Consider the following 27,807-nt stretch of genomic DNA (forward strand, 5'->3'; position numbering starts at 1 on the left):
AAATAATTTAACCCCCTGACAAGCCCACTTTGTACATGCAGATCCTCTTTGAATATTGTATCAGTCTGGCTGTTGAAAGACAGCTTTGGAAAGTTGTTTGATTATGTTAACTTCATTTAATGAATTGCTGAACCGGTGGAAAATACATTCTATTGCATTTACAAAACTAAGATATCTTGTGAAATCAGGAGATGTGCACAATGCAAATGAACATCCCATTTACTGCTGGCCTGGACAAGACTGGTAAATTTAAACTGGCGCTTATAGAGAAAAGACTGAGAACTTAACTGGCTCATTATCATCTAATGTATTGAGTTTAAACTTATGTCTGTCTGTAAATTCTTCAAGGCCTTGATCCAAGCTGTCTCTTGTACCCCTAATATACACACTCTGTTCTTTTGGTTCTCTGATTGCTTTATATCTTTTTGTCCACGAGTATGGTCAAGTCCCCTTAATTAGCTGGACTTTACTGATAAACTTCCTCAGATGCCCCCTTTACTCATTCTCTCTTTGAAAGCTTACTTAAAAGGCAGTTTCATGTTTCTGGTCATTGGTCCAAACTCTACTGATACATGCCAACAACCTTCTCCTGTTTGGCTTTCGGTGCATCCTTTTCCAGTTTGGAAGGTCGAACTCAAATGCTGAATATAGCGTTAAAGACAGGATTCTTGGCAGGGTGGATGAACAGAGGGATCTGGGTGTGCAAGTACATAGATCCCTCAAAGTTGCCACCCAAATGGATAGGTTTGTTAAGAAAGCATATGATGTTTAGACTTTCATTTACAGGGAAATTGAGTTTGAGATCCGCGAGGTTTTGCTACAGCTCTACATGTCCCTGGTGAGACCACAATTAGAATATTGTGTCCAGTTCTGGTCACCCTCCTATAAGAAGTATATAGAGGCTTTGGAGAGATTGCAAAGAAGGCTTACCAGGATGCTGCCTGGACTGGAGGGCATGCCTTATGAAGAAAGGTTGAATAAGCTCAGACTTTTCTCTCTGGAGAGAAGGAGGAAGTGAGGAGACCTGATTGAGGTGTCCAAAATAATGAGAGGAATAGATAAAATCAAAGCTAGAGAGTTTTCCGCATGGCAGGATTGACAGGTACGAGGGGGTCATAGTTTTAAGATATTAGGAGAAAGGTGTAGAGGAGACGTTAGAGTAGGTTCTTTACACAGAGAGGTGTGAATGCATGGAATACATTGCCAGCGGTGGTGGCGGAAGCAGAATCATTAGGGACATTTAAGTGACTGCTGGACATGCCCATGGTTAGCAGGGAGTTGAGGGATGTGTAGGTTGTTATTATATTTTACATTAGGATTAAAACTCGGCACACTGTCGTGGGTCTGAGGGCCTGTTCTGCGCTGTACTTTTCTATGGTCTACGTGAAAGCATCTCATAAATGTGAGTAATAATGTCCACTTTTGGCAGATTTAATTGATTCTAATTGGAATGTATCTGCCAAACCTTTAGCAAAACTGAATCAGCAAACAGCTTCAAACTGTGCGCACATCCATCACATCACATTGCTGTTCCTCATTAACTCTTCAAATACACTGCTCCATTCCAAATAGCGGACCATCCCGTTCCCATTCAGAGAAATTTGTTTCTGATGGATGGAAGCGGTTGTTTCTGTACTTCTGCCATTTTTATTGAACTCATCTCAAGCTACACTTTAGAATTTGAGAGTCAGGCCAAGACTGTTTGTGTTAAGCTTTATCAATTTTGACCAGTTTTCCAGCTCTTCATGTTCTTGAATATTGGAATAGGACTGGGGTCTATCAGGCCTCAAGGGACAGGTAGCAAGGTCATTAGGTGGATAGTAGGGTGGAAGATGACAAGGGAAGGAAGGAGTTTCTGTGGCTCTCATATTTCCACCTCCGTAGTATTTTATTGATCCCAAATTCGGGAAAGGATGGCTACTCAGGTGGTCAATGTAGAGTCTGTTCCCGCCAGTGCTGGCAGTTTATTAGCAGTAGGTGGGTCCTCCATTGCGTGGGAGACCTCCTCCTGCATCCTAGAGACACGCCTGCAGAATGTCCCTCCTAATGAAGTACCTCATGGCTCACAACAGGGTATCCAATCTGCATACTGGATCAGTCTCCTGTCCATGGTAGCGATTATTACGGGAACTGGAAATCAGAGTATGTGAGTGAAAGAAGCCGTGAGGGCTAGAGTGTTCACAACATTCCCAGGACCAGGTTGGCAGGTCCTACTGAAGCCATTAATAAGTCATTAAGATCCCCCAATTGGTGCATGGACAATGGGTTACTCCTACTCCAATAAGAGTATTGTGATTAATGCTTTTTAGTGCTATTAAGCAAATAGTGAAGTGTGGCCATGTGATAAAATCATTTACATTCACTGCTGAATACTCGGGACTTTTTGTGAGAAACTTTATAATTTTTCTAGCTGTTCTGAATACACTTTTTATTTCATACAATGGTGATTTTCTACATAGGGTTACAGAGGAAAAACAGACCATTTGGCACAATCAGTCCATGCCAGTGCTTATGTTCCACTCAAGGTGTTTCACATCTTTCCTCATCTAAATCGCCCATTGTAATTCTCTATTCCCAACCCTTCCAAGTGCTCGCCTAGTTTCCTTGAAATACATCTAAACTATTGATTTCAACTATTCCGTCGGGTCACACATTCCCCATTCTCATCATTCTTTCAGTGAAGAGGTTTCTTCTGAATTCCCTTTTGGATTTCTTGAGGTACCGCCTTATATTGACAGCCTCTAGTTATGTTCTACCCCAAAGTGAAATGTTTTCTCTGTACCTTCTCTTTTCAAAACCTTTTATGAGTTTAGAACTGTCAGCCTTCTTTTCAAGAGAGAAGTGAACAGCACAACAATTCTTCCTTGATATGCACAGCCAGAAACTTGTGTAGCATTTTTATAAATCTTCTCTTCACTCTTTCTCATACATTCTATAATATGTCAACTCGACCTGCAAGCAATACTCTTAATTATAGTCAACCAAATTTTTATAGGGACCCTACTTTCAAATCTATCCCTTTCGAGATAAAGCTTAGAGCTTTGTTTGCATTTTTATGGCCTTTGGAACCTGTGGTGAAATTGTTGATGACTGATGTAATTGTCTGAAATCCCTTTGTTTGTCTCCCTCACTTCGACGTGCATCTTTGAATAAATGACCTGCACATTATTCCTACCAAGATGTAACACCTTACGTTTATCTGTTTGGATCTTCATTTGCTAATTATTTGAACATACCCTAAATTAATTAATGATCGCTTGCAACCTCTTGTAGTCTTCAGAATTGGCTACATTTCAACATTCCTTTCCAATTTGGTGTCATTGAATTGCTCATTTTTTTTGTCGTAATTAGATACAATATTTAATTTGCAGTTTTACTTTATTTTGTTTTGAATTTTTAGAGAGGTGCAGTAATCCACACGGTAACTATAACAACTAAATGTAGAATGACAGATAGATGAAAATTATTACAAACACAGGGTTAATTAATAGACTCTATTAACTGCAAGGTCAAAACAGGGAATTATTTTTTACACGAATGATATGGTGAGATTATCCGTAGTGCAATAACTTTTTATCCATTTTTTTGTTGCAGTTTATTTCCTCAGGTCTTTCTGTGCTACTGGTACGAAATTGAAAAGGCACCCATCCTCCATTTTAAGCTAAATGATAATTTTTTAAAAAAGCATTTATATAAAATGTAACATGATTTATGAAGCCATCCCTCTAGGCTTATACATATTCACAGCCATGTAGAGTTATATAGGGAGAGGCTGAAAAGGCTGGGGCTGATTTCTCTGGAGCGTTGGAGACTGAGGCGTGACTTTATAAAATCATCAGAGGCATGGATACGGTGAATAGACAAGGTCTTTTCCCTGAGTTGGGTGGAGTCTCACCTAAACCTATACTCGTGAGTCTAGGTTTAGAGTGAGAGGGGAAAAAGTTGAAAGTACCTAAGGAGTAACATGTTCATGCAGAGGATGGTGTGTATAGAATGAACTGCCAGAGGAAGCGGTGGAGGCTGGTGCAATTTCAACATATAAAAGGCATCTGAGTGTGTATACAAATAGGAAGGGTTTAGAGGGAAATGGGCCAAGTACTAGGAAATGGGACTAGATTAGTTTAGAATATCTGGTCAGCATGGGCAAGTGAGACTGAAAGGCCTGTTTCCAAGTTGTAAATCTCTATGACTCTATGATCTACCCCTTTGCTCTTAATGTACTAGTCGAATCTCTTTGGATTATCTTGAACATTATCTCCCAAGGCTATCTCATTTTCCTTTCTTGCCCTCCTCATTTCCCTCTTTAGAATGTCCCTGCACCTCTTGGACTCTTCGAGATTCACTTGATCTCATTTATCTATATCTAATATATGATTCATTCTTAATCTGAACCAGAGCCTCAATATCTTTATTCCTCCAGTGTTCCCTCCTCTTACCAGCCTTATCTTCACACTAACAGGAACATCACGCCTCCAAACTCTCGTTATCTCACTTCTGAAAGCTTCACTCTTGCCAGCCGTCCCTTGAGCTGTAAACAGTCTACTCCAATCAACCCTTGAAAGTTTTTGTCTCATACTATCAAAATTTGCCCTAGTCCAATTATGAACTTTAACTTATATATAATGCCAATCCTTTCCATAGATATTTTACAACTAATCGAATTCTGACCCCGGCCCCAAAAAGCTCCCCTACTAACCATTCAGTCCCTTGCCCTGCCTTGTATCACAAGAGTAGGTCAGGTTTGATCCTTCTGTGATAGTTACGTCTGCATATTAATGAAGAAAATTGACTTTAGCACTTACCAAATTCCTCACCATCCAAGCTCTTAAGACCATGGCTGTCCCACTGTATGTTTGGAAGTTTAAAATCCTATTATTCTTCAATATAAATAAGATCTTTCAACATATTTGTTACTCAATTTCACTCTGACTACTGGGGGGACTATTACAATTGCATCAAAGTACGCCCTTCTTATTTATGAGCTCCATCCACATAGCTTCACTGGACCATCCCTCAGAAATACCTTGTGTTAGAACAGCACTTATATTTCACCACAAGAAAAATTGACTCCAATCTCCTTCTAGCTCTTCCTATTTCTGCCGAACCTTTGATGGTGGGATGGGCTTTGAACATAAATTATTCAGTTTACTGGTGATGGTTCGTAGTTGAAAATAAAGATACCATGGGTGATTTGGGTGATGGGAAATAAAAGGTTACATTGTGTGGAAGGAAAATTCTGGATATAAACAAGAATTTTACAAACCGATCTCCATTCTGTCTGCCCAGGTCTTGCCTACACCACTGTACCTCCAGAGGACTTTCCTTTTATTTTGATGAGTTCAAGTTAATCTCAGCCACTGTTTTGCACAAATCAGGGAATGTACCATGACACGTGGACAGAAGAGCAAATAAACCCAACTTCATCAATAACGCTGTAGAGAACAAACACAAAGCAATTATATTAAACTGAAATAAAACAGTCTCTTGTCTCACCTGGAATGTTGCATCTTGTTTCGGTGCCACGTTTTTGAAAAGATGCGAAGTTATGAGATTGAGTGCGTGACTGATTCACAACACTATTCCCAGAATGATACACCTCACCAACTCTGAGAAATGGAGAATGTTCTCCTCTGCTGATAGTTTCCAGACTCTGTGAACAGTTGCTCTGATTGGTTCTCAATTCCGTCTTGCGTCACATAGATCCCAATTGCTGAATATTTCAAGTACTCATGAGCTCTGCCTGATCAACATCGACCTCTGATTTATTATTTGGGAGGGTTGCTGTTCAGTAATATCCCTGTCTCAGATAGATCTCAGTCTCAATCCCTGGGATTTGACAGGTGTGGTGTGTCAAATAGACCCCAGGAATTGTGCTCCATGAGATTTAGGTGTGAGAAAAACTCCAGTCCTGAGAATCCGCCCTTGGATTGTGCGCGTGTTGTGTCTGAATACCTGACTGAACGTTGACATTTTTGGCTGATGAATGTTTCGTTGGGCGCTTTAGGTGGCGATTTCTGCATTACTAACCCAGGCTGTCCCCACATTGGGAGTACTTTTAGTTTAGACAGTGTAGAGTAAAGTTTCAAACTCCTTTGCCTGCCTTTTATAGGCTTCTATAAAAAGCTCCTCATTTGTATCATTAGATGACCCGAGGTCGTGACCCTTTGTGCATAAGAGGAAATGTTCTCTCATCATTCTGCCTCTGGAGTGTTCCATCAGGCATATCGTGTGATAGATGTATTTACATTAGTGGGCTGCATGGTAGCGCAGCATTAAACTAAATGACTGGATGAAACACAACCAAACAGAACAAGTGAAAGCATTTGGCTGGGAAAGGAGTAGGATGTGGGAAAATGTATTATTACTGACTGGCCTTGAAGAAAGAATTAAGTAAACTCAAGATTAGTGCATATTCATTTGAGATTTATTAACAATTTCAGAAAGCATTTTTATCCAAAAAGTTGATGTAAAAGCTAACAGAAGTGAATATAATGGCTGGATGCCACATTGAGATGAGAACACATGCGCTGTGAGCTGGGAATTTTCTGTACATCAGTAACAGTCACAAGAAAGGGAATACAAAGGCTCATCAGAAAGGGTTACATCAGTAACAGTCACAAGAAAGGGAGTACAAAGGCTCATCAGAAAGGGTTACATCAGTAACAGTCACAAGAAAGGGAGTACAAAGGCTCATCAGAAAGGGTTACATCAGGAACAGTCACAAGAAAGGGAGTACTAAGGCTCATCAGAAAGGGTTACATCAGTAACAGTCACAAGAAAGGGAATACAAAGGCTCATCAGAAAGGGTTACATCAGTAACAGTCACAAGAAAGGGAATACAAAGGCTCATCAGAAAGGGTTACATCAGTAACAGTCACAAGAAAGGGAGTACTAAGGCTCATCAGAAAGGGTTACATCAGTAACAGTCACAAGAAAGGGAGTACAAAGGCCCATCAGAAAGGGTTACATCAGTAACAGTCACAAGAAAGGGAGTACAAAGGCTCATCAGAAAGGGTTACATCAGGAACAGTCACAAGAAAGGGAGTACTAAGGCCCATCAGAAAGGGTAGGTAACCATTCTGAGTAAGGAACTAATAAAAGCAAAACAAATGGGGCTTCAAACAACTGGGAAGCTACAAATTCTTCCAACCACAACCATCTCAAAGATATCAAAGTAAAAACGAAAATCCATCAATACTTGTCTCAGTTACACGCTGATAAACTGAAGTAATCTCACTGTTAGAGTCAGCAACAGGACAGATTGTAGATTGGGAATTCAGAGACCTTGATAAGCAGATCAGGAAAATCAAGGGGGTCCACAATTCATTCACTTAACCTGGAAAAGAGAGATAAAGCAATGACGCAGATATTTATGATCAGGGACTTTCAGACTTAATGTTTATTCAATGGCACACTTAGAGATTTCACAAAACATATTGGGCTGCTTGGCGTGAGAAAGATGTGATTATTCTCACCTTCACCAGAGTGACGGCAGCGCTGTAGAAAATACTCAGGAAGAACAAGGTGATGAACGTGGAAGCAGTTGTCCAGATGTTGCTGTTATCATCCTCATAGTCTTCAATCCAAGTGCGATCTATTGAATCTATGAATATAAAGCCGAGAGAACGCATTTAGATTGTTTATTGATCCAGATCGATGTATCTGCATCCAAGTCATGTAATTAGAGACCATTACATCTTCATAAAGCAGTCAGGTATTTCTCAAATGTGACTCTTATCTGTATCTATTAGTGCATTATTGACTCTCAGCAAGAAATTACAAATACTAACTGCACATGTTCTTTCTTCATTGTCCATGTCAGAACGTTTTAAATTATTTTTCTTTCAATCTATTATTTAAGGATATTATTATTTGAGGAATGCTGATAACTAATGATTATTTTAATTGAATCATTATATTTTAAATATAGGCTGTGACAGCACTTTAGTTGAAAATTGTGGCCATCACTGAATAAAAGTTCAAATGTGGTTCTCATCTTTATGTATTGGTGACCAATTGCTTGGCAAATCATGAATATAAGTGACATCACAGTCAGGACATTGCTTCATATTTTTGTTTGTAGGATCTGTACATTGAGGAATAAGTGTTTGTACATGTGTCCCTTAATTTATTTGATCTACTGCTTGGTGTGTTTGGTTTTCCTTCAATGTTTGTGTATGTGGTTATGAGAGTCTCTTACTTCACTCTTGCCCATGTTGGAGTCTGTGCGTGAATAAACATATTCCTGTTCCTTTACTGCTGGTGTGCTCATGTGTTTGTGTACCTAAATTTTGGTCTTTTCACATTGTGTCAGCATCATCATGCTAATATGCCACTTCGTTGCTGCCTATGCTTATCTTGTAATTTCTTTGTGAGTGTTCACTTTTCATTAGTGCTATCTAAAATGTGTGGTTATGTGTCTGTTTCAGATCCTACCTACATTAGGTTATTTTCATGTTCATGCTTAATAAATGTTAGCATGCAATGTTATGTTTTGATGGATGTTTATCTTTATATGATGATGTTTGCTTGTGTGACAATCTTTCCCAAACCATCTCCTGAGAAGCTTGTTTGTGTTACTGTTTGTGGATGCTTGCTGATGCTTGTGCCCATTATCCTTATTTAATAAACACCCCTCTATTTGTTGATCTATGCACTTGTGTGTCTGCATGTGAGACTCTGAATTTGTGTGTACGTGTGATATTGTATCCATGCTGATCAATGTGGTTTAAAAATAACGAATTAAGCTGCCTCTGTCATTGTATGTTTGTGATTCTGAAAATGGGAAAATTATGATATTAATATTTATCTCTGTGCACTTATGTGCCTGTGTGAGTTGACAAGTGGGAGGACATTTTTTGGAATTTGTATCTGTGTTCATGCGTGTATGTCTGTACCCATTGTGCTGTATGAATGTAAATGTATTTGTGTGTTACCGTGTGTCTATGTTTCTCATGGTTATGTGTGAGTACCCCTGTTCATTTGTGCAAATGATTTTCATTCGGTGTATGTGAGTTTTTGTATGAGCTTAGAGAGTGTTCAAGTGCCACTTGCATGTGTGGCTCTGTGTGAGTATGCATGTGTGACATCTTATCTATATGCACATTTGAGTGTGCACATAAATATGTGTCTTTAGGTGAGAGCTCGTATATGTGTCATTACGAGTGTATTTGTGATCATCTCTCTGTATCTGTTCTTATACCAGACTGCAATTTTTATTATTCTAATTTATTGTTCTAATTTTAATGGATTGCCCATAATTAGATCTGGCCTTGGTGTTGTAGGAAACATTTCCCATTGTCATGGAGAGATAAGTGTTTTATGAGCAACACTTCTGTTGCAGTGATAGAATTTCTGTCTCTGAGAGAAAAGTCTCGAGTTCAAATCCCCACTGCCCCAGAGATAACATTTCTGAATATATTTATTAGAAAATGTCGACTTGTGTTCTGTATGTGAAACAAAATGATATCAGGTATTCGAATACCAGAATTGATCCCATGTGCTCCAGAAAACTGAGACAAAACTATGCAATTCAAACTGGGACGATGCAAACACCAGTTTTGGATTATGGGAATCAATGTTAATCATTTGTTAACAGAGCCAAGCATGTCCAACATGCTTCAAAGGTATTATTTTGCATGGAAATGATAAATCTTTGGACAGTAAGCAAGACGCTGACAGTTCCTGTTAGCAATTGGGTTACATTACAGAGGACATCTTCCATGAAAACTCTTCACAGGGAGCAAGAGGACAGACCATTCATCGTTCCCCTCCCCTCTGCTTCACGACAACTTATCTGTTGATTCTCTTTGGTGTGAAAGTGAAGATACATTCTGTCAACTCATGCGCTGGTGCAAGATCCCTGGCAGTTCCCCAGAAACAAAGGTTACATTCAAACTGTTCTGCACTATTTACGATTGGTATGTTCCAATCAAATTTAATTTTTACGTGTCTTAAATTTACATTTCCAATTGGTGCAATGTGGCAGTTTAAAACTGACATGAATTTTGTAAGAGTGTCCAATCGGGGGAATCAAGAACACCAAGTTCAAAACTCGTGCTCTACCCTTGACATAAAATGGACATTGTCAGATTTTGTCACAGAGGGATTTAGGATGGATAAGGTATTTGGCGGAATCCTGCAATGAGTGAGCTTTACTCTGTCTCTAACCCAGGGTGTATCTGAGCAGAGAACATTAACTGCACAAGACACTTGTCCTAGACCTTTTAATAATCCACTTTAACTACACAGATGGAATGGAAGTCAGGGTGGGAAACAATTAATTCAGTATTTAACTCACAACTGGAGGAAAAAAAAACACTTCTATTACTTCTGTTGAATTATTAAATGCAACTTTGAGATTTTTATTGACATGAATTAACAGTGTCCATCAGTGCAAGCGAAATGTTTACAAAACTTGGTTTACCGCTGGATTTATCGACTGTTCTGTTGATGATCTTCAGTGGAATCGCTTCATGTCCCACCACACAGGAGTAAGAAGCACCGCTGGCCCACTCCTCCGCTGTAATGGATAAAAGGCTGTACATGAAGAAGGAGATGTTGTCACTCTCCGCCATCACCTCAGTGTTCTTGTAGTTACTGGGATTCACTGGCTTGTCATTGTTTGTCCACTTGACGAAGATCTCTCGGGGGGAGAAACCTCTCACTAAACAGGTGAGGGAGAGAAACCTCTGAGCGGAGATTTCTTCTGTTGGTGGCAGGAGGACCGACACTGATGGCTCCAGCGGATTAATCACTGCAAAATATTTGAGACAAATATAAATCAACCAAAAAATGCTGAACCAATATCACAATTTCACTAAATATTAAAATATGCCATGTTTAATTTGGGATTTATTCACTTCCGTTTACTAAAGGAGCAGAATGGTACACATTCTGTCCAGTAAAAAAGGTCGAGTTTAATGTGAAAGTTGCCTCCATGTTTCCAGCCCACAACAAGGACATTCTGTCCAACTGTCATTGCTGATGGTGACGTCACAACCCAGGCTTCTTCCCACTTTATCTGACTGAATCAGAATACAATATCCTTTGGTCCATCTTTTTCTTAATCAGCTACCTAGCTATCCTGCCTTCACATGCATCATTAATACTCCCAACGGTGTTTGTTCATTACCAATCAAAGCCTGACATTGATGTAACTGGATCTGGATTACACATGGGATCCTTTGTGTTTTAATCTCACCGCTCACCTTTCTCCTTGTGGATGGAGTCTCTCAGCGGAGTCGGTAGATTCTGATGGTACACCACACATTCAAAAGTAACGCCACTCAGCCAGGCTTCAGTAGAAATGTCTAATTTGCTGATCACGCTGTCGGGATTCTGTCCAGGCTGGTCAGCAATCTCTGTTTTCAGAGGCTTCTTTTCTTGTTTCCAGGTCACGTTGACTCCAGAAGGAAAATTGGACACAACGCAGGTTAACGTCACCGTCGCCTCCAGTAAGACTTGTTCTACTGGCGGTGGGAGGATTTTAACGGTGTTAGGGTGGCACTTGGTATCTTCTATGAAACAAAAATCAAAGTTAATGAAAAATGCCCCTTTATGATACAAACAGTCAATCTTCAGATTACTTCTTCACAGGGTGAAGACACCACCTTCAAAATGGCAACTCCAACTATTGCTGAAACGATGCTTACTGTTGTTGATGTATTTTGATTTGTGAAAGCATTTGTGATTACCTATAACATACCCTCTGTAATTACTCCTAAAGAACACTGGCTTTGTAACAAGTGAAACCTGAAAAAAAGTAAAATAATCGAAGATACCATCATGTAACCCATGGAATTACCTTTCTTTCAGAGTCTGTCTCTCACTTAACACCATCTATTGATACTTGTGACAAGAGTAATCTCAATATAATGAGTTCATTTCCATGTTCATAACCCTTAGGTGCAAATGCTGCTGGTCATGCTGACTGCCAAATCACATCCTACATTTCAGACAAATTATAATAAATAATAATTATTCTCTTTGCAGAGTTCTAAAGTGTTACAGGAGCGGTGAACAGCCATGGAAATTCTGTTCATTATATTTAACGTGATCAAAAATACTTTGCGTTATTGGTGTGATGTCATTCTCTAATTTATGTCATTGTTCCTCGTGAGCTGTGTTTGGAGTAGATCGGAAAACAAGACATTGAGTACAGTATTGGATATCGAGAAGGACACCCATCTCCTTAAGTCTTGCCTTCCATTCAGTTTGTTCATAACTGGTCTGCACTTTCACTTTATTTACCAAGGTGCGTTTTTTAATTTCTTCATAGAGCAGGGGAGAAAAAAACAAACAAAAGCGTCTTAAATTAATCTACAAACGCGATGGAAATGTGCACTAGTTTTATAGACATCCACTACTCACTGTGTAAACATCACTACCCCAAACCAGGCTAAATCAGCCTGTCTCGAGTTCCTAGTTCATTCATCCCTATTGGACCGTTCTTACCAGAATTTATTCTCCTGCCTCATCCACTAATTAGAGAGAGCATCTTAAAGAAGCTCATTGAGATCACGTTTATCCCAGTTGATGTGATACCCACTTGGTCTGGGGTCTGATCCCATAAGTGAAGTTAAGGAGTTCAGTACCAGATAAAAATCGATGTCGTACAATGTCCAAGGCCAACAGGTCATTCCTGAGCAGGGAATGAAGCATTGAACGCATTTTGATTTATTTTCAAGTAAGGGTCACTGCATATTTTAACCACATCTTTTTGAGACCACAACATCATAAGATAGAGGATCAGAATAAGGCTGTACGGCCAATCCAGAGTTTAGATCAGAATGATGCTGGAAAAGCACAGCAGGTCAGGCAGCATCCGACGAGCAGGAAAATCGATGTTTCGGGCTACAGCCATTCTACTGTCTTCTCGAAACAAGAGCCGATCTATCTCTGGCTTGAATACACACAATGGCCTGGCCTCCACAGCCCTCTGCAGCAACAAGTTCCACAGCCTCATCACCCTCTGGCTGAAGACATTTCTCCTCACATTCCAGTTCGAAACGGTGCCCCTTTGACCCTGAGATTGTGCCCTTGGGGTCCTAGTCTGACCTACCAGTCAAAACATCTATTCCACGTTCACTCGACCTCAGTCTCTCAGTATTTTCTATGTTTCAATCAGATATCTCTCCAATATCCCCCCTCCACCCCCAAGCTTATCCTTGAAGCGGCCCTCTGAACGCCTCTCCCAGCATGGTCAGGCAATAAACTATTTAACAAAGCTCACTGTCTATATATCTATCTTCAACAGAGAGGAAACATGCTTTTCTGACTTGCCAAAATGTTGAGTCATGAGCGATGCTAATGTAACACTCAAACTGAAATGCAATATGTGGCATGTTGGGAAATGAGAAGCTGTACCGTACTGTTTACTATGCCTGATAAATGAGCGTGTTTGATTCACATCAGAGTTCAGAATGATTTGTAGCTCTCTCAGTGTGTGTCTCTTACCCTGGAGTGCGGTGATGTTTTTACTTTGAATGTTCTCTCCATGAGTGACCTGGCAGGTATAGACTGCACTGTTGAACCATTCACCATAAGGGACCATTAGCCGACTCATCACTGAGAAGTTCCCGTTTGCCTCACACACGGGAGACGTGAAGAAACCAGAATCCAAGGGTCGGCCATTTTTCAACCAACTCACGGAGATTGACTTCGGATGGAAATCGATGATTGAACAGACGACGGTTGCAAACTTGCTGCTTGTGATTTCTTCACTGGAGCTCACGGTTAGGAGAAGAGTTGGTGGGAGAATACCTAGATCATTAGGATTCACATCGCATAAATTATCTGACGAATTTCAGAACAAATACAATCAGTTCTCATATATCAAGGTTTCTTGTGGTTAATGGATACAAGAGTCATAATTGTGCAGAGTGCTGGAGAAGCTGGGATCCACACAGAAAGATCAGCAGGACAATGTGAAAGGCTAAAATTATAGGGCACAGCAAGGGAGTCAAGGAGGCATAGAAACTATAGGCCGGTAACATCAAAAGGGAGATAGCAATGTTGGATGGTATTCGTTTTAATGACAGAGTCTGATGAACAAGGCAGACGAATTACCGGCATAAATGAGGAAATGATGCGGTTGCTATCACAGAGACATATTGAGAGTCAGGCAGGAGTGGGTTATTCAATATTCCAGGATTTAGTGCCTTCAGGCGAGACAGGCAAAGATGGAAAAGGATGAGGGCTGGGGGTGTGCAGTGCAGAATGTTGCTTCTGTCGCAATTCTGACAAGGGTATTTTAGGCTGTAAAGAGAAATGAAACCATGGATACCTCCTCGAACAAAGGCAAATGGACAGTACTTCAAAACCAAAATACAGCAAACATAACTACTGGGAGAGCACGATAGACCTTACTAGCGGTCCAAAAGAGCAAGTGAACATACATGGGCAAATTTCAGAGAAATGTAAATTAAATCGGGGAATGAGAAAAGAGGTTTTTAACTTCCTCAGCTTAGGCTTGGATATTCATTTAGTCAAAAATTTAGAGGGAGCAGAATTCTGAAAATGCCCCCAGGAGAATATTTTAACAAAGTATGTGTTTAATATTGAGAATTTTAATCCAGACCTTGCAAGAGAGGGGTGAATCTGGACTTAACTTTAGGGAATGAAGTCGACCCAGTGGGTAAAACCTCAATGGTGGAGCACTGTGCAGACAGTGATCGTAAATCAGTTGGATTTCAGATTGTACTGTAAAGGAATAGAAATTGGCCCAAAGTTCTGAAAAAGGGAAGGACAATTTTAGTAAGATCAGGTAATGACTTGACCAGAGTGGACGAGAAGCTGACACTTATTGGTAAATCTGAGTCAGAGCAGTGTGACACATTTAAGAGAGAGATAAGAAAATCACAGGGAGGACATTTCCCAGGAAGCCACTGAGTGGGACCAAGAATGCAGTGGGCTCGAGACATTGACAATGAAGAGTAGGGAGATGATACTGGAACTTAATAGAACACTGGTTAGGCCATACTGAAGCGTTGTATGCATGTTATCAAAGGAATGTGATTACACTGAAGGCAGTATTGATGAGATTTGCCAGGATCTTGCCTGGGTTGGAGGGTTTTAGTTATGAAACTAGTTTAGATAGACAGGGGTTTTCCTTGGAGCAGAGGAGAATTAGGGAGAAGATTATCATGATGTCTCGAATTATTTTAGGCATAGACAGGGTCAACTGGATGAAACCTTTCCCCTTGATGGAGAGATCAATGCCTCAGGGGCACAGGGTGAAGGTAAGGCCAGGAGCTTCCAAGTGGATCTCAGGGGAAAACAAAATCAAACAGAGGGTGGTGTTAGCCTGGAGCTCAGCACCTATAAGTCATGTAGAGACTGAGCCCCTCATAATAGGTATGAAGTATTGCGATGCATCCTTGCAAGGGCAAGTCACGGCAATGGATCAGCTGCTGGCACATGAGACTGGAATAGTTAGGTGGCTGTTATTGATAGGCGTGAACTGGATGGATCAAAGGGCCTTTTTCCTGTGCTGTATAAGGTGATTCTGTGAAAACGGTTATAAATAATGCCTTGTTCATATTAATCCCAGATGCTCTGTTTATCTCAGTTCCCACAACACGTACCTGAACATGGCATTTCTTTGCTCTTGTGTGACCCGCTGTGTTGAACCTCACAGTAGATTTTGCTGGGGCAATCTGCCGCTGACCCGGGCAGGGTTAACTGGCTGCTCAGGGTGTAGGTTCCCTTCTTGTTTCTCACTGATGGGTAAGTCTTAAATCCATTCGTGATTAACTCCCCACCTTTCTTCCAGGTTACCTTGGTGATGTCAGGGGAATAGTCCATCGCCAAACAACCAAAGGTCGCAGAACCAGTGTCGTGCTCCTGACAGGAGGAGACCAGGCCATAAAGCGTGGGGGGAGATGGTGTCTCTACAATAGAATGACCAATTGAGCAAGTTAGTTTCTGTTCATTTGACCTTATCAGTTACTCAAATGTATCCTCAGCTGTAAACGTTTGCCAGTCTGCTCCCACTGAGTCTACAGCATAACGGGAGTTTATTTTTGTTTCCTACCAGTTACTGATCACGATCATTTGTTCCTTCTTTAGAAACATGCCCTCGACCTTGACCATTGCCATATAATTTAGGAAGAAGAACATTCTGATCCCACCCCAGTAACTTTGAAGATCTCACCAACTGACACTTTCACTGGATTGCTGTGAAGAGCAAAGACATTTCACAAAATACAAACCAAGGAAATGCAGATTCATCGAAATTCTACAGTGTGTGCAAACAGGCCATTTGGCCCAACAAGTCCACACCCACCCTCTGAAAAGTAACCCATCCAGACCTATTCCCCTACCCTATTATGCTACAGTTAACCCTGACTCATGCACCTAACCTCCCAATCACTGAACACAACATTTGCAATTCCCCCAGCTTGCACATCTTTGGACTGTGGGAGGAAACGCACACAGACATGGGGAGAAAGTGCCAACTCCACACAGACAGTCACCCAAGGCTGGAATGGACCCCGAGTCCCTGGCACTGTGAGGCAGCAGCGCTAACCACGGAACCAGCGTGCTGTCCCACGAGGTACCGTGCTGCTGGAAATACCCAACCGCTGGCAGTACCCCCGGAGAGAAATCAGAGTGAATCATAGAACATAGAACATTACAGTGCAATACAGGCCCTTTGGCCCTCGATGTTGCGCCACCCTGTCATACTAATCTGAAGCCCATCCCACCTACGTCTGTATGCCTAGGTAAAAACAATGACTACAGATGCTGGAAATCCGATTCTGGATTAGTGGTGCTGGAAGAGCACAGCAGTTCAGGCAGCATCCAAGCCTGTCCAATGATGACTTAATCTTGGCGAATCTACTACCATTGCAGGCAAAGCATTCCATTCCCTTACTACTCAATGAGTAAAGAAACTACCTCTGACATCTGTCTTATACCTATCTCCCCTCACTTTAAAGTTGTGTCCCCTCGTGTTTGCTGGAAATCAGGTCCAGTGAGCCTTCCTCACTTATCAATGCAAGGCAGAATGTTCTCTGTGGGAGGAAGGTCACTGCAGCAGCAGCACAGGCAGGAGCTGAGCACTGGGACAGGGAGGATAGCTGTCACGGCTGAACTCAGGCCAATTGTCTGGAAGTTGAAACATCTAATTTACAATTATCTGAATTCTGGAGGCCTCTGAAAAATGGAGGCCCATTAAGGTTCAGAGGCTTTGGAGTGTTACAGCTGAGTATTTACGTAAATATGATTTGAGAAATGAACTGGTAATGTTTAACTTTAATAACTATCAAATTGACACACAGTTCACCACCAAACCTCATCTTTCAGACTAACCACTGCACTTACTCTGTCTAGACTAAATTTCCACTCACATTGACAAACCCTACCCATTCATGCCCGGAACACACAACCCCGATCACACAAAACACATCCAAGGCAATCCATATTGGAAGTGTAGCTGAGAAGAGAGATCTCGGTGTCCATGTACATAGATCCCTAAAAGTTGCCAGCCAGTTTGATAAGAGTTATTTAGAAGGCATACTTTATGTTGGCTTTCATCAATAGAGGGACTGAGTTTCAGAACCACGAGGTTAGGCTGCAGCTGTACAAAACTCTGGTGTGGCAGCACTTGGGAGTATTGTGTACTGTTCTGGTCACCACATTATAGAGAGAATGTGGAAGCTTTGGAAGAGATCAGAGGAGGTTTACCAGGATGTTGTCTGGTATGGACGGAAGGTTTAATGAGGAAAGGATGAGGGTCTTGAGACTGTTTTTGTTTGAGAGAAGAAGGTTGAGAGGTGACTTAATTGAGACATAAAAGATAAACAGAGGGTGGACAGTGAAAGTCTTTTTCCTTGAATAGTGATGGCTAGCAGGAGAGGACATAGATGATAGATGTCAGAGGTTGTTTCTTTACTCAGAGAGGAGTAGGGGCATGGAGCTCACTGCCTGCAACAATAGTACACTCGCCAACTTTAAGGGCATTTAAAGGTCATTGGATAAATATATGGATGAAAATGGAATAGTATAGGACAGATAGGCTTCAGATTAGTTCCACAGGTCAGCGCAACATTGAGGGCTGAAGGGCCTGTACTGCACTGTAATGTTCTATATTCTATATTCCAGAAGGACATATGATCTCAATTCCTTTCACTCATTTACACTCCTGCCGCCCTGCACCTGGCCCATGGTGAATCTGGCCCTGACTGGACCTGGCACCATCATTTTCACAACCTCTGACAAAAGCCCACTACCCAAGACATGACCTCAGCCCTTGATCACTGACCTTACATCTTACCCAAATCAACCTGTGCACATTGCATCCTCGCTCCTTTCGCATCTGTGCTTTACAACCTACCATTTTGCCAGACTCCGAGCTTTGCATTTTGACAACACGTCCACCTGTCACTTCATTACAGTGACCTTCCACCCTGAAACATCCTGGCACTCTGCCCACCTCTACACTAACCAGCCTGGCATCCTTCCCACCTCTCTATAAACCTGTCTGGCAAAGACAGACCTCCTGCATTTCAGCTCAAAGTACCCCTCACCTACCAAGCACAATTCGAACAAATTATCCTGTGACCATTACCATTTACCTTGATGCCACCTTGCCTGACAGAGTGCATGCAAGCTTACCCAGCAGCCAGCCAACACCTCACAGCCTACCAGCCCAAACTCTCCCACATGCCCAATCTAGCCCCTCACTTGCTCACCACCTTCCAACTTTGAGCCTGCTCCAACATAAAGTCAGAGAGTCATAAAGTCGTACAGCACAGAAACAGTTCCTTTGGTCCAGCTCATCCATGCTGACCAGAGTTCCCAAATTAAACTAATTCCACTTGCCTGCCTTTGACCCATATCCATCCAGACATATCCTGTTCCTTTAGCTGTTCAAACGTCTTCTAAATGTTGGACCTATCTCTGCATTTACCACTTCCTCTGGCAGTTCATTCCAATGTTTTGGACAGTTACAACACGAAGCCCTAACTCCTGCACTCAGTGCTCTGACCAATGAAGGAACATATGCAAAACACCTTCAACACACTAGGTACTTGAGACAACGCTTTCAAGAATCTATGAGTCTGAACCCTCAGGTTCCTCAGTGTTCAACATCACTATCCAATGCCCTACCATTAACCCTGTAAGACTCTATGAGTCTGGACCCTCAAGGCCCTGTGTTTAAACATCACTACCCAGTGCCCTACCATTAACCCTGTAAGACTCTATGAGTCTGGACCCTCAAGGCCCTGTGTTTAAACATCACTGTCCAATGCCCTACCATTAACCCTGTAAGACTCTATGAGTCTGGACCCTCAGGGCCCTGTGTTTAAACATCACTACCCAGTGCCCTACCATTAACCCTGTAAGACTCTATGAGTCTGGACCCTCAGGGCCCTGTGTTTAAACATCACTGTCCAATGCCCTACCATTAACCCTGTAAGACTCTATGAGTCTGGACCCTCAGGGCCCTGTGTTTAAACATCACTATCCAGTGCCCTACCATTAACCCTGTAAGACTCTATGAGTCTGGACCCTCAGGGCCCTGTGTTTAAACATCACTGTCCAATGCTCTACCATTAACCCTGTAAGACTCTATGAGTCTGGACCCTCAGGGCCCTGTGTTTAACATCACTATCCAATGCCCTACCATTAACCCTGTAAGACTCTATGAGTCTGGACCCTCAAGGCCCTGTGTTTAAACATCACTGTCCAATGCCCTACCATTAACCCTGTAAGACTCTATGAGTCTGGAACCTCAGGGCCCTGTGTTTAACATCACTGTCCAATGCCCTACCATTAACCCTGTAAGACTCTATGAGTCTGGACCCTCAGGGCCCTGTGTTTAAACATCACTATCCAATGCCCTACCATTAACTCTGTAAGTTGTGACCTGATTTATCTTCTCAAAAAGCAACATGTCGTATTCATTTAAATTATACTCCATCTGCCACTCCTCAGCCCATTGGCCCAGCTGATCAAGATCTCATTGTACGTTTAGATAACTTTCACTGCCAATTATACCACCAATGTTGGCATTACATGCAAACTTACAAACCTACAAACCATGTCCCATTCAATGTTTTCATGGCTTTCAACCAATATTGTAGCCTGTTTCCCTTTCTCCCACATATCTGTAGCACTTTTTTAAAGATTGAAGGAATCTATCTCCTTATTGAAATCATTTAATGTTTTATCCTCAATCAATTTCTGTGGTGGAGAATTCCAAAGGTTCACCATTCTTTTGCTGAATAGTAAACAATCAGGTTCAATGTTATCGAGTGTTGGGAAGATTGGTGAGCAGCAAGATTAATGATGATCCCATGAATGGAATAGCCTTCTAGAGGGGCCAAGGTGCCTTCTTCAGCTTCCATTTTGCATGCTGTCATGTCTCTTCGGCAGCATGTTCCAAAATTGTGACCCTTGAGGATAAGGGCGCACATGTATGTAAATGCTTCTCCTGAAAGCTTTCCTCCAAATCAGACTTCAACTTGACTCTCAACTATTTCCCTGCCCGTTTCCTCTTCCTCAATCACAGCCATGGGACTCACTTCCTAACAGCGCTGTGAATGTGCTAATACCACACCAACTTCAGCAATTCAAATAGACTGATGACAACTGGTTTCTCAAGGCAATATAAAAAGTCTGACACTTCCACACCGGTCTAGAGATTCAAACAACCACTGGAAGAATTGTAAATAATTTGAGGCACTTGTGTGTCTACACAAGATGACATGGTTTCCTTTTGTGTGATTTGACTGTGTTTTCACTAAAGGAACAGAGCTATTTCTTAATCATATAATAGGAATCAAGCATCCCTCATTTTTAGCAAGGCAATCACACATTATATTTCTTTATTCCAGGGAAGTATAGTGTTAACTGAATGAAATATGATGATTGGGATGTTTCAATTGGAAATAGTCAGAGATTTAAAGTTTACTTTCATGAGCAATTAATTCCAGCCTCATTGTTTCACAGTACTTTGTTTACTGAATCAGTAAATCTGGGATAGTTTTTGCTTGTTAATCAAAGGTGTTAAAGAGTTTTAGCCAAAGGGAGACCTGCGGATTTAGCTCACAGATGCTCCATGATCTAAGTAAGTGGTGGAACAGCTCGGGGGCTGAGTGCCCTCCTCTTGCTCCTACCTTCCTATCATTGTGTCATTCATTAAACTAGCACTGGCGGTGAACACTTTTTATTAAAATATTTCAACAAATTAATTATTTCACACATGCTTTAAAAAGAATTCTGTTGAGTATTTGGAACGAGATCATTGACATTCTCTATTTGAGTGATCAAAATAACTTCCACCCAATTACAGCAGCCACTGCACCCTGGAGTGGGTTGTTACTTCATAATAGTTTCTTGTGAAACTCCAGCTCGAGATCAGGGTGCTCAAATTCAATGATTCTCTGATCTTTCATATCTCTGAACATTCGCAATTTGTTCAAATGCATCTTTTCTCTGAAGAACGTGTTTAATCGAACAGAACTTTTTTCAATGAAACAACAAACTTTAAATGCTAGAAAACCAAAATAAAAGACAGAAATTTCTGAAGAAACTCAGCAGGTCTAGCAGCTCCTGTGGAGAGAAGGCAAGGTTAACCTTTCACATCCAGAGACCCCCTCTTCACCAAATTGTTTTCATGTTTTTGACACAAGAGCTCACACCTGTTGAGATAAACAGCGATTACGTTGGCTTGACTCCTGCTGGAGAAAGGATTCTTAGCAGAGGGACTGGATGGTCGGAGATAGCAATTGAAGACCATCTGAAAAGCTATCTCCATCTGCTGCAAGTATTGGATTCAGCAGAACTCCCACCGTACTGAACAATCAAATTCAGCTACAGCACTGGTTTAATATAAAGTAAAAACAGCCGAAGGATCATCTCATCAAATGTGCTTCGAAAATGATTCAATCTGGATTAGTTATAAATTATATTGTTAGAACAGCAAGTCAAAAGCTGGGATTTCTTTGAGCACTTACTCCATTAACACCATCTAGCGATGCCCAAAGGCTTGTGAACAAATATTGATCTGGAAAAAGCTGCTAACTGCCAAAATTCTGTTTAATATCTAAGAGACACAAGTCAGGACAGCGATCGAATAGATTTCACTGGCCTCTGTGAGTGGAATTCCAACAAACACCCAAACATCTCAATCTGCTTTCTTGCACTGAAGTAACCTGATAAGAGATGGTGTTACATACCTCTCTAACAGGTTGTAAGTGAACACAGGCCACCTGGCACAGAATCAGGAACACTACTACAACATCACAACAGACCTGAACACAATGAGCTCGACACTATCACAGAGAACACAGCCCACCTGTTTGACAGTACATAAACCATGTTAGTTATTAACACCTTCCAACAACCAGGAATTGTTCCAGAATGTTTGTACAATGAAAGTAACATTTCAACATTTATCCAAGAATACTTTGATAGCAGCTCCAAATTGTTCAAACTCTATGGGAACTACAGAGGAATAAAACTAGGAATTGTATTGCCATCAATTCACTGTCACTGGATTCCAACCTCGAACCCCCTTCCTCTTTCCCCTGTGAATGTTGCTGCACCAGCTGGTCTACTTAGTCTGAAAAAGATTAAAATGTTTTGAAGTGTAATATGACCGTTGCCAGTGACATTAAAAGCTGATAACAGGTTTTCAAATAATAAGATGCAAAAGTTCTGATTCTACATTGTGCCACGAAACATGTCCTGCATAACTGAGGCACAAAGAAAGTATACAGCATATTTCCATCTGCCTCGCTCAATCAAATATCTCTTGTTGCCAACAACCAATTTCAAAACTCTTGCTATCTGCCTTTTGTTCCTGAAACGTTCGTTCTGATTGGAACAACTTAGTCAGGGCTCTCAATTCTGAGGTACCTAATCGAATATTGTATTTCTGGCTGATAAAAATGGTTTTGAAGCGCGAGATGAAATTGAACTGTCTGAGATTCAGGGATCCGAATTGGACAATTTACAAATGGTCAGGACCGTTGACAAGTTAGTCAGAGATAGCACTGAAACAAACTGTACAACAGACTTAATCCTAGAGGATACATTGCTCAACTCCTCACGTCAAATATATTCACTGTACTTGAACATTCATCAGAGGAACTAACCAGTGGATTAATGTGAACGAGAATGTGTTCACAATGAACATAAATAACCACTGAGTTAATAAACTTAATAAGTCATTGTATTTAATAAAATGATTGAGGTGGGAAATATCGCCAATTAAAGCACAGATCCGGAGGCAATGGATTATTCTCTAAATTATTTTTACATTTTTTTTCAGATTAGATTACTTACAGTGTGGAAACAGGCCCTTCGGCCCAACAAGTCCACACCGCCCCGCCGAAGCGTAACCCACCCATACCCCTACATCTACATCTACCCCTTACCTAACACTACGGGCAATTTAGCATGGCCAATTCACCTGATCTGCACATCTTTGGACTGTGGGAGGAAACCGGAGCACCCGGAGGAAACCCACACAGACACGGGGAGAATGTGCAAACTCCACACAGTCAGTCGCCTGAGGCGGGAATTGAACCCGGGTCTCCGGCGCTGCGAGGCAGCAGTGCTAACCACTGTGCCACCGTGCCGCCCAAAACGTTCCTTGAACTGGGGAGATTTTGCATGCACTGCATAAAGTCAATACTGCATTTCAGTGTGGAAATTTGCTCCGGTTTCCTCCCACAGTCCAAAGATGTGCAGATCAGGTGAATTGGCCATGCTAAATTGCCCGTAGTGTTAGGTAAGGGGTAGATGTAGATGTAGGGGTATGGGTGGGTTACGCTTCGGCGGGGCGGTGTGGACTTGTTGGGCCGAAGGGCCTGTTGAAGGAATCAGGGCAAGGTCATTTTCTTGTTTACTGCTTTTAATGAACGAAAATGTTTAAAAAGGTATGAATTGAAAACATGCTTCTGTCTGGAGTTGCCCGCTTTAACAGATGTCTAAGTAAATGTGGGCACTGCTGCCTCACAGATCCATGTACCCAGGCTCGGTTCCAGCCTTGGGTGACTGCCGATGTGGAGTTTACACAATCTCCCCTGTGTCTGTCTGGGTTTCCTCCCACAATCCAAAGATGTGCAGGTCAGGTGAACTGGTCATGCTATATTGTCCATAGTGTTAGGTGCATTAGTCAGGGGTAAATATAGGGTAGGGGAATGGGTCTGGGTGGGTTACTCTTCAGACGGTCGGTGTGGACTTGTTGGGGTGTGGACCCCAACTCGGTGACTCGGTGTGGACATACTGCAGGAAATCTAATCTAAACGATTGTAACACTTAACAAATGTGAGCAGATTCCTTTGGATCGCTACATTGCAATAAATCAGTCAAGTATATTAATTAAAATAAATATTACTCTATTTTCAGTGTCTGAATAAACAATGTGCTCCGTTATCCTCTAGTTCATGTCTTCTGCAAATTTGTGAACTCTGCATACGTCTGAACACATCGATGTAAAATGAATTCTCTGTGTTTGCAGCAAGTACTCCCATGGTTTTAAGAGTAGAGTTCCTACAGTATGGAAACAGGCCATTTGGCCCAACAATTCCACACTGACCCTCTGAACAGTAAGTAGCCCAACCAGACCCATTCCCCCTAATTTATATTTACCCCTGACTAATGCACTCTAACCTAGTCATCCCTGAACACTATGGCTGTGCTAAATTGCACAAATCACCTGACCTGCGCATCTTTTGGACTGTGGTAGGAAACCAGAGCGCCCGAAGGAAACCCACGCAGACACAGGGAGAATGTGCAAACTCTACACAGGCAGTCACCAGAGGGTGGAATCGAATTTGGGATCCTGACGCTGTGAGGCAGCAGTGCCAACCACTGAGCCACCATGCTGCCCTGCGAGTTCATGGGTGAATTATTTTAATTAATCCAAAATTTGTCCTTGGTCACATAATTCACTATAGCAGTTGTTTCCGAAAGAATGACTCTTCAGTTGATATTTTTTTGTAAAATGTAACTATTTAATTAAAATGCACAGATTGGGAACACATAAAGCACTGTGCAGATTAAATAATTCAGTTAATGTTTTATTTTTATTCTGCAAATCCAGTTTAAATCAGGGACATAACAATGAATTAACTCAAGTTACGTATGAAACTGATCAAAGCAGTGAAACTGATCTGTTCTTCATAGAATTGTGCAGAATTTCCAAATGATCTTTGCCAATGATCTTTTCCAGTCAGAAAAATATGTATGTAGTGTACAGCAGAATTGAAAGGTGTTTCTTGATCAATTATAACACTGTCATGGCATTTTTGCTCAAGAGCAAGAACTATTAGAACATTAGATTTTTGAAATGCTATTTATATTTCTCTATGACTTGTAAACTGTTTAAAGACAGACCTTGTGATTGAACTAGATAGTGGAGTTCTGAATTTGGATTGGAAAGCATGGATTAGATTAATCCTTAATTATTACTTTTAAGTAAAAATGGCGCCCGAAGGTATCTGTTTTCCCTTCATTTCTAAAACCTTTGCGATTTGCCTTTCACTTAATAATAGGCTTTATGAAATTTCAACTCGCATGCTGATTGCATTGAATGAGGAACCTGGAGCGGTTCACTGTCACCAACCGTGTTAACATTGCAAAAACAATGTTGAAACCAGAAACGGTTTCCCAAATATAACACATTTAATGTTACCCAAGCACAGTCCTTCCTCAACAGATGAACGATCACCAGATCACAACATGGTGTGTTTGCAGCAGAACTGGCTCTGCAAACATTTTCAACAGAACCAAGAACATGATGTAACCTCACACAAAAAAACAAACTGAAGTCTAACAAAGCTGCTCAGAATCAAGCAAACTAATGATTAAATTGAATAGAAATAACAAGTCATAACAGCAACCTTGTTTGTGAGGGGACTTAACACTTAAAGCTGTAACATTTCTGGCAACAGTTCAATTTATTTCCAACCTGCACACCCTTCTTGATCATGACAATCCTGTGCAGCATACAGTAGAGCGGTTGAAGGCATATATTGATTAATCACTTCATGGTCAAAACAAAATTACTGAATGGACAAATATTATCGCATTATAATTTTAAGTTAGTTTCAATTACATAATCTGTTCAATTCTGCAGTTTCAGATTTTAGTCCCAAATTTTATTTTGAATGAGGCTACTCAAAACAAAATTCAGTTAGCTTCCAATTAGAACTGAGTTCTTTTTTTAAAAATTCAATGCATTAAAAACTTATTTTTTTCATTTCTCACACTTCTGGGTTTCTGCCTTAAGTTGGTTTTCAGACGGTTACAAATGGATGTAATGTTTTCAATCAAGCAGAGAAAAATGTGTCATATAAGTTGAACAAATGCAGAAATGATTCATGAAAAACAATAGAACTTCACAAATATTGGTAATGAACAGTAATCCAGAGAGACAATCTCCTCACCAGAAAGAAAACACCAATTACAGAAAGCATGAAAACGCTGATCAATTCCACAAATTGAATAAGAATTCAATCAACTCAATTCAACAGAATCAAGGAAAATAAAATCAGAATCCAATCAACTCAAAACAACAGATTTGAATGAAACATAATCAGAATCCAACCAATTCACTTCAACAGAATCAAATAAAACAATTTCAAATACCAATCAACACACTTCAACAAAACCAAGTAAAAACAAAGCCAAAATCCAATCAACTCAATTCAACAGAATCAAGTAAAACAACTCAGAATCTAATCAACAAATTGCAATATAGCACCGCAAGAAAATTTTATGACAGTTTCTAACCTGCTTGTCATCAACAAAATAAATGAGAAAATATAATCATGGTAAGAACATATATTCAAGAAATGAATAATGATATTTTAGCATATTTTAATCATGTTTGGTAATGTCTCAAACATCTTTGAATTCTTAGCGTTTGTTGTTGACAATAAAACTCACAGTCAGTGTGTCACTGACATTAAACATTATTTATAGCTGACTGTTTAAGAGACAATAGTGCTTCAAGTAACCCAACCACACAGAATGCCCATCTGATCAAAAAAAAAGAGATACACGGAGCAACTGACGCCATCATCACCATTTTAGCTATTTGCTGAGCCTTAACTGAAGTCTATAATCAGTCTGAACAAAAATCAATCCGAACCAAACCAAACTCAGCACAGAATCTGAGTTTCATTTAATTCAGAAATTAGTCACATGAATAGAAAGTTTTTAAAAAGTTACGAAGAAAGTTCATAGTTCTTACCTGAAGTCACTGTCACCATGGTCCCTTGGCCCCAGTAACCAAGATAGTCACAGTGTTACATTCTCTGGACTGGGTCACACAATAACTAGCTCTGCATAAAACAAATCAAAAATTTACCATCATTTTAAATTTTCAGAACCACAGGCAAAAATAAAGTCACAATAAATCTTCATCACATAATTGCGCTAGTGAATTCTGATCATTCTTGATAAATTTTAATACTGTTTTATACTTCACAGAGTAACACATGAGCTGATTCTCAAAATCCCCAAATGGTGTATCGATAATTACCCAACACTTTTACAAATTAAATAGTGATACTGGCATTAAACCCCACAGAATTAATACTGCACTGCAAGTTAAGACGATTTGAAGAAGTAATCACTGACTAGTTTCAAACAATGGAGGCTGAATAGGTTTTTGTATTGATCATAATTGCAGTGTCACTCCAGTTATATCACTGTGAGACATGTTGTGTCAAATACTATGACAGACTGTAAACTGTAAAATGCAGATAATTTCTTCACTTCCTGGAAAGCAGTGATTCAGACTCCTCTAAGAATGATTTGGTGCATTATTTCTGCTTT

General features: G+C 40.7%; 1 gene segment (V, D, J or C); it reads right to left on the reverse strand.

The window, feature by feature from the left end:
- Nucleotides 1-7,055: 7,055 nt before the first annotated feature.
- On the reverse strand, nucleotides 7,056-27,311 carry LOC140487727 (Ig heavy chain C region, membrane-bound form-like). The segment is given in 7 exon segments: nucleotides 7,056-7,336; nucleotides 7,476-7,603; nucleotides 10,427-10,756; nucleotides 11,211-11,519; nucleotides 13,459-13,764; nucleotides 15,588-15,893; nucleotides 27,221-27,311. Coding segments are annotated over 7 exon segments (1,407 nt in total).
- Nucleotides 27,312-27,807: the final 496 nt, after the last annotated feature.

This window comes from Chiloscyllium punctatum, chromosome 17 (assembly GCF_047496795.1).
Source record: "Chiloscyllium punctatum isolate Juve2018m chromosome 17, sChiPun1.3, whole genome shotgun sequence".
Lineage (NCBI taxonomy): Eukaryota > Metazoa > Chordata > Chondrichthyes > Orectolobiformes > Hemiscylliidae > Chiloscyllium > Chiloscyllium punctatum.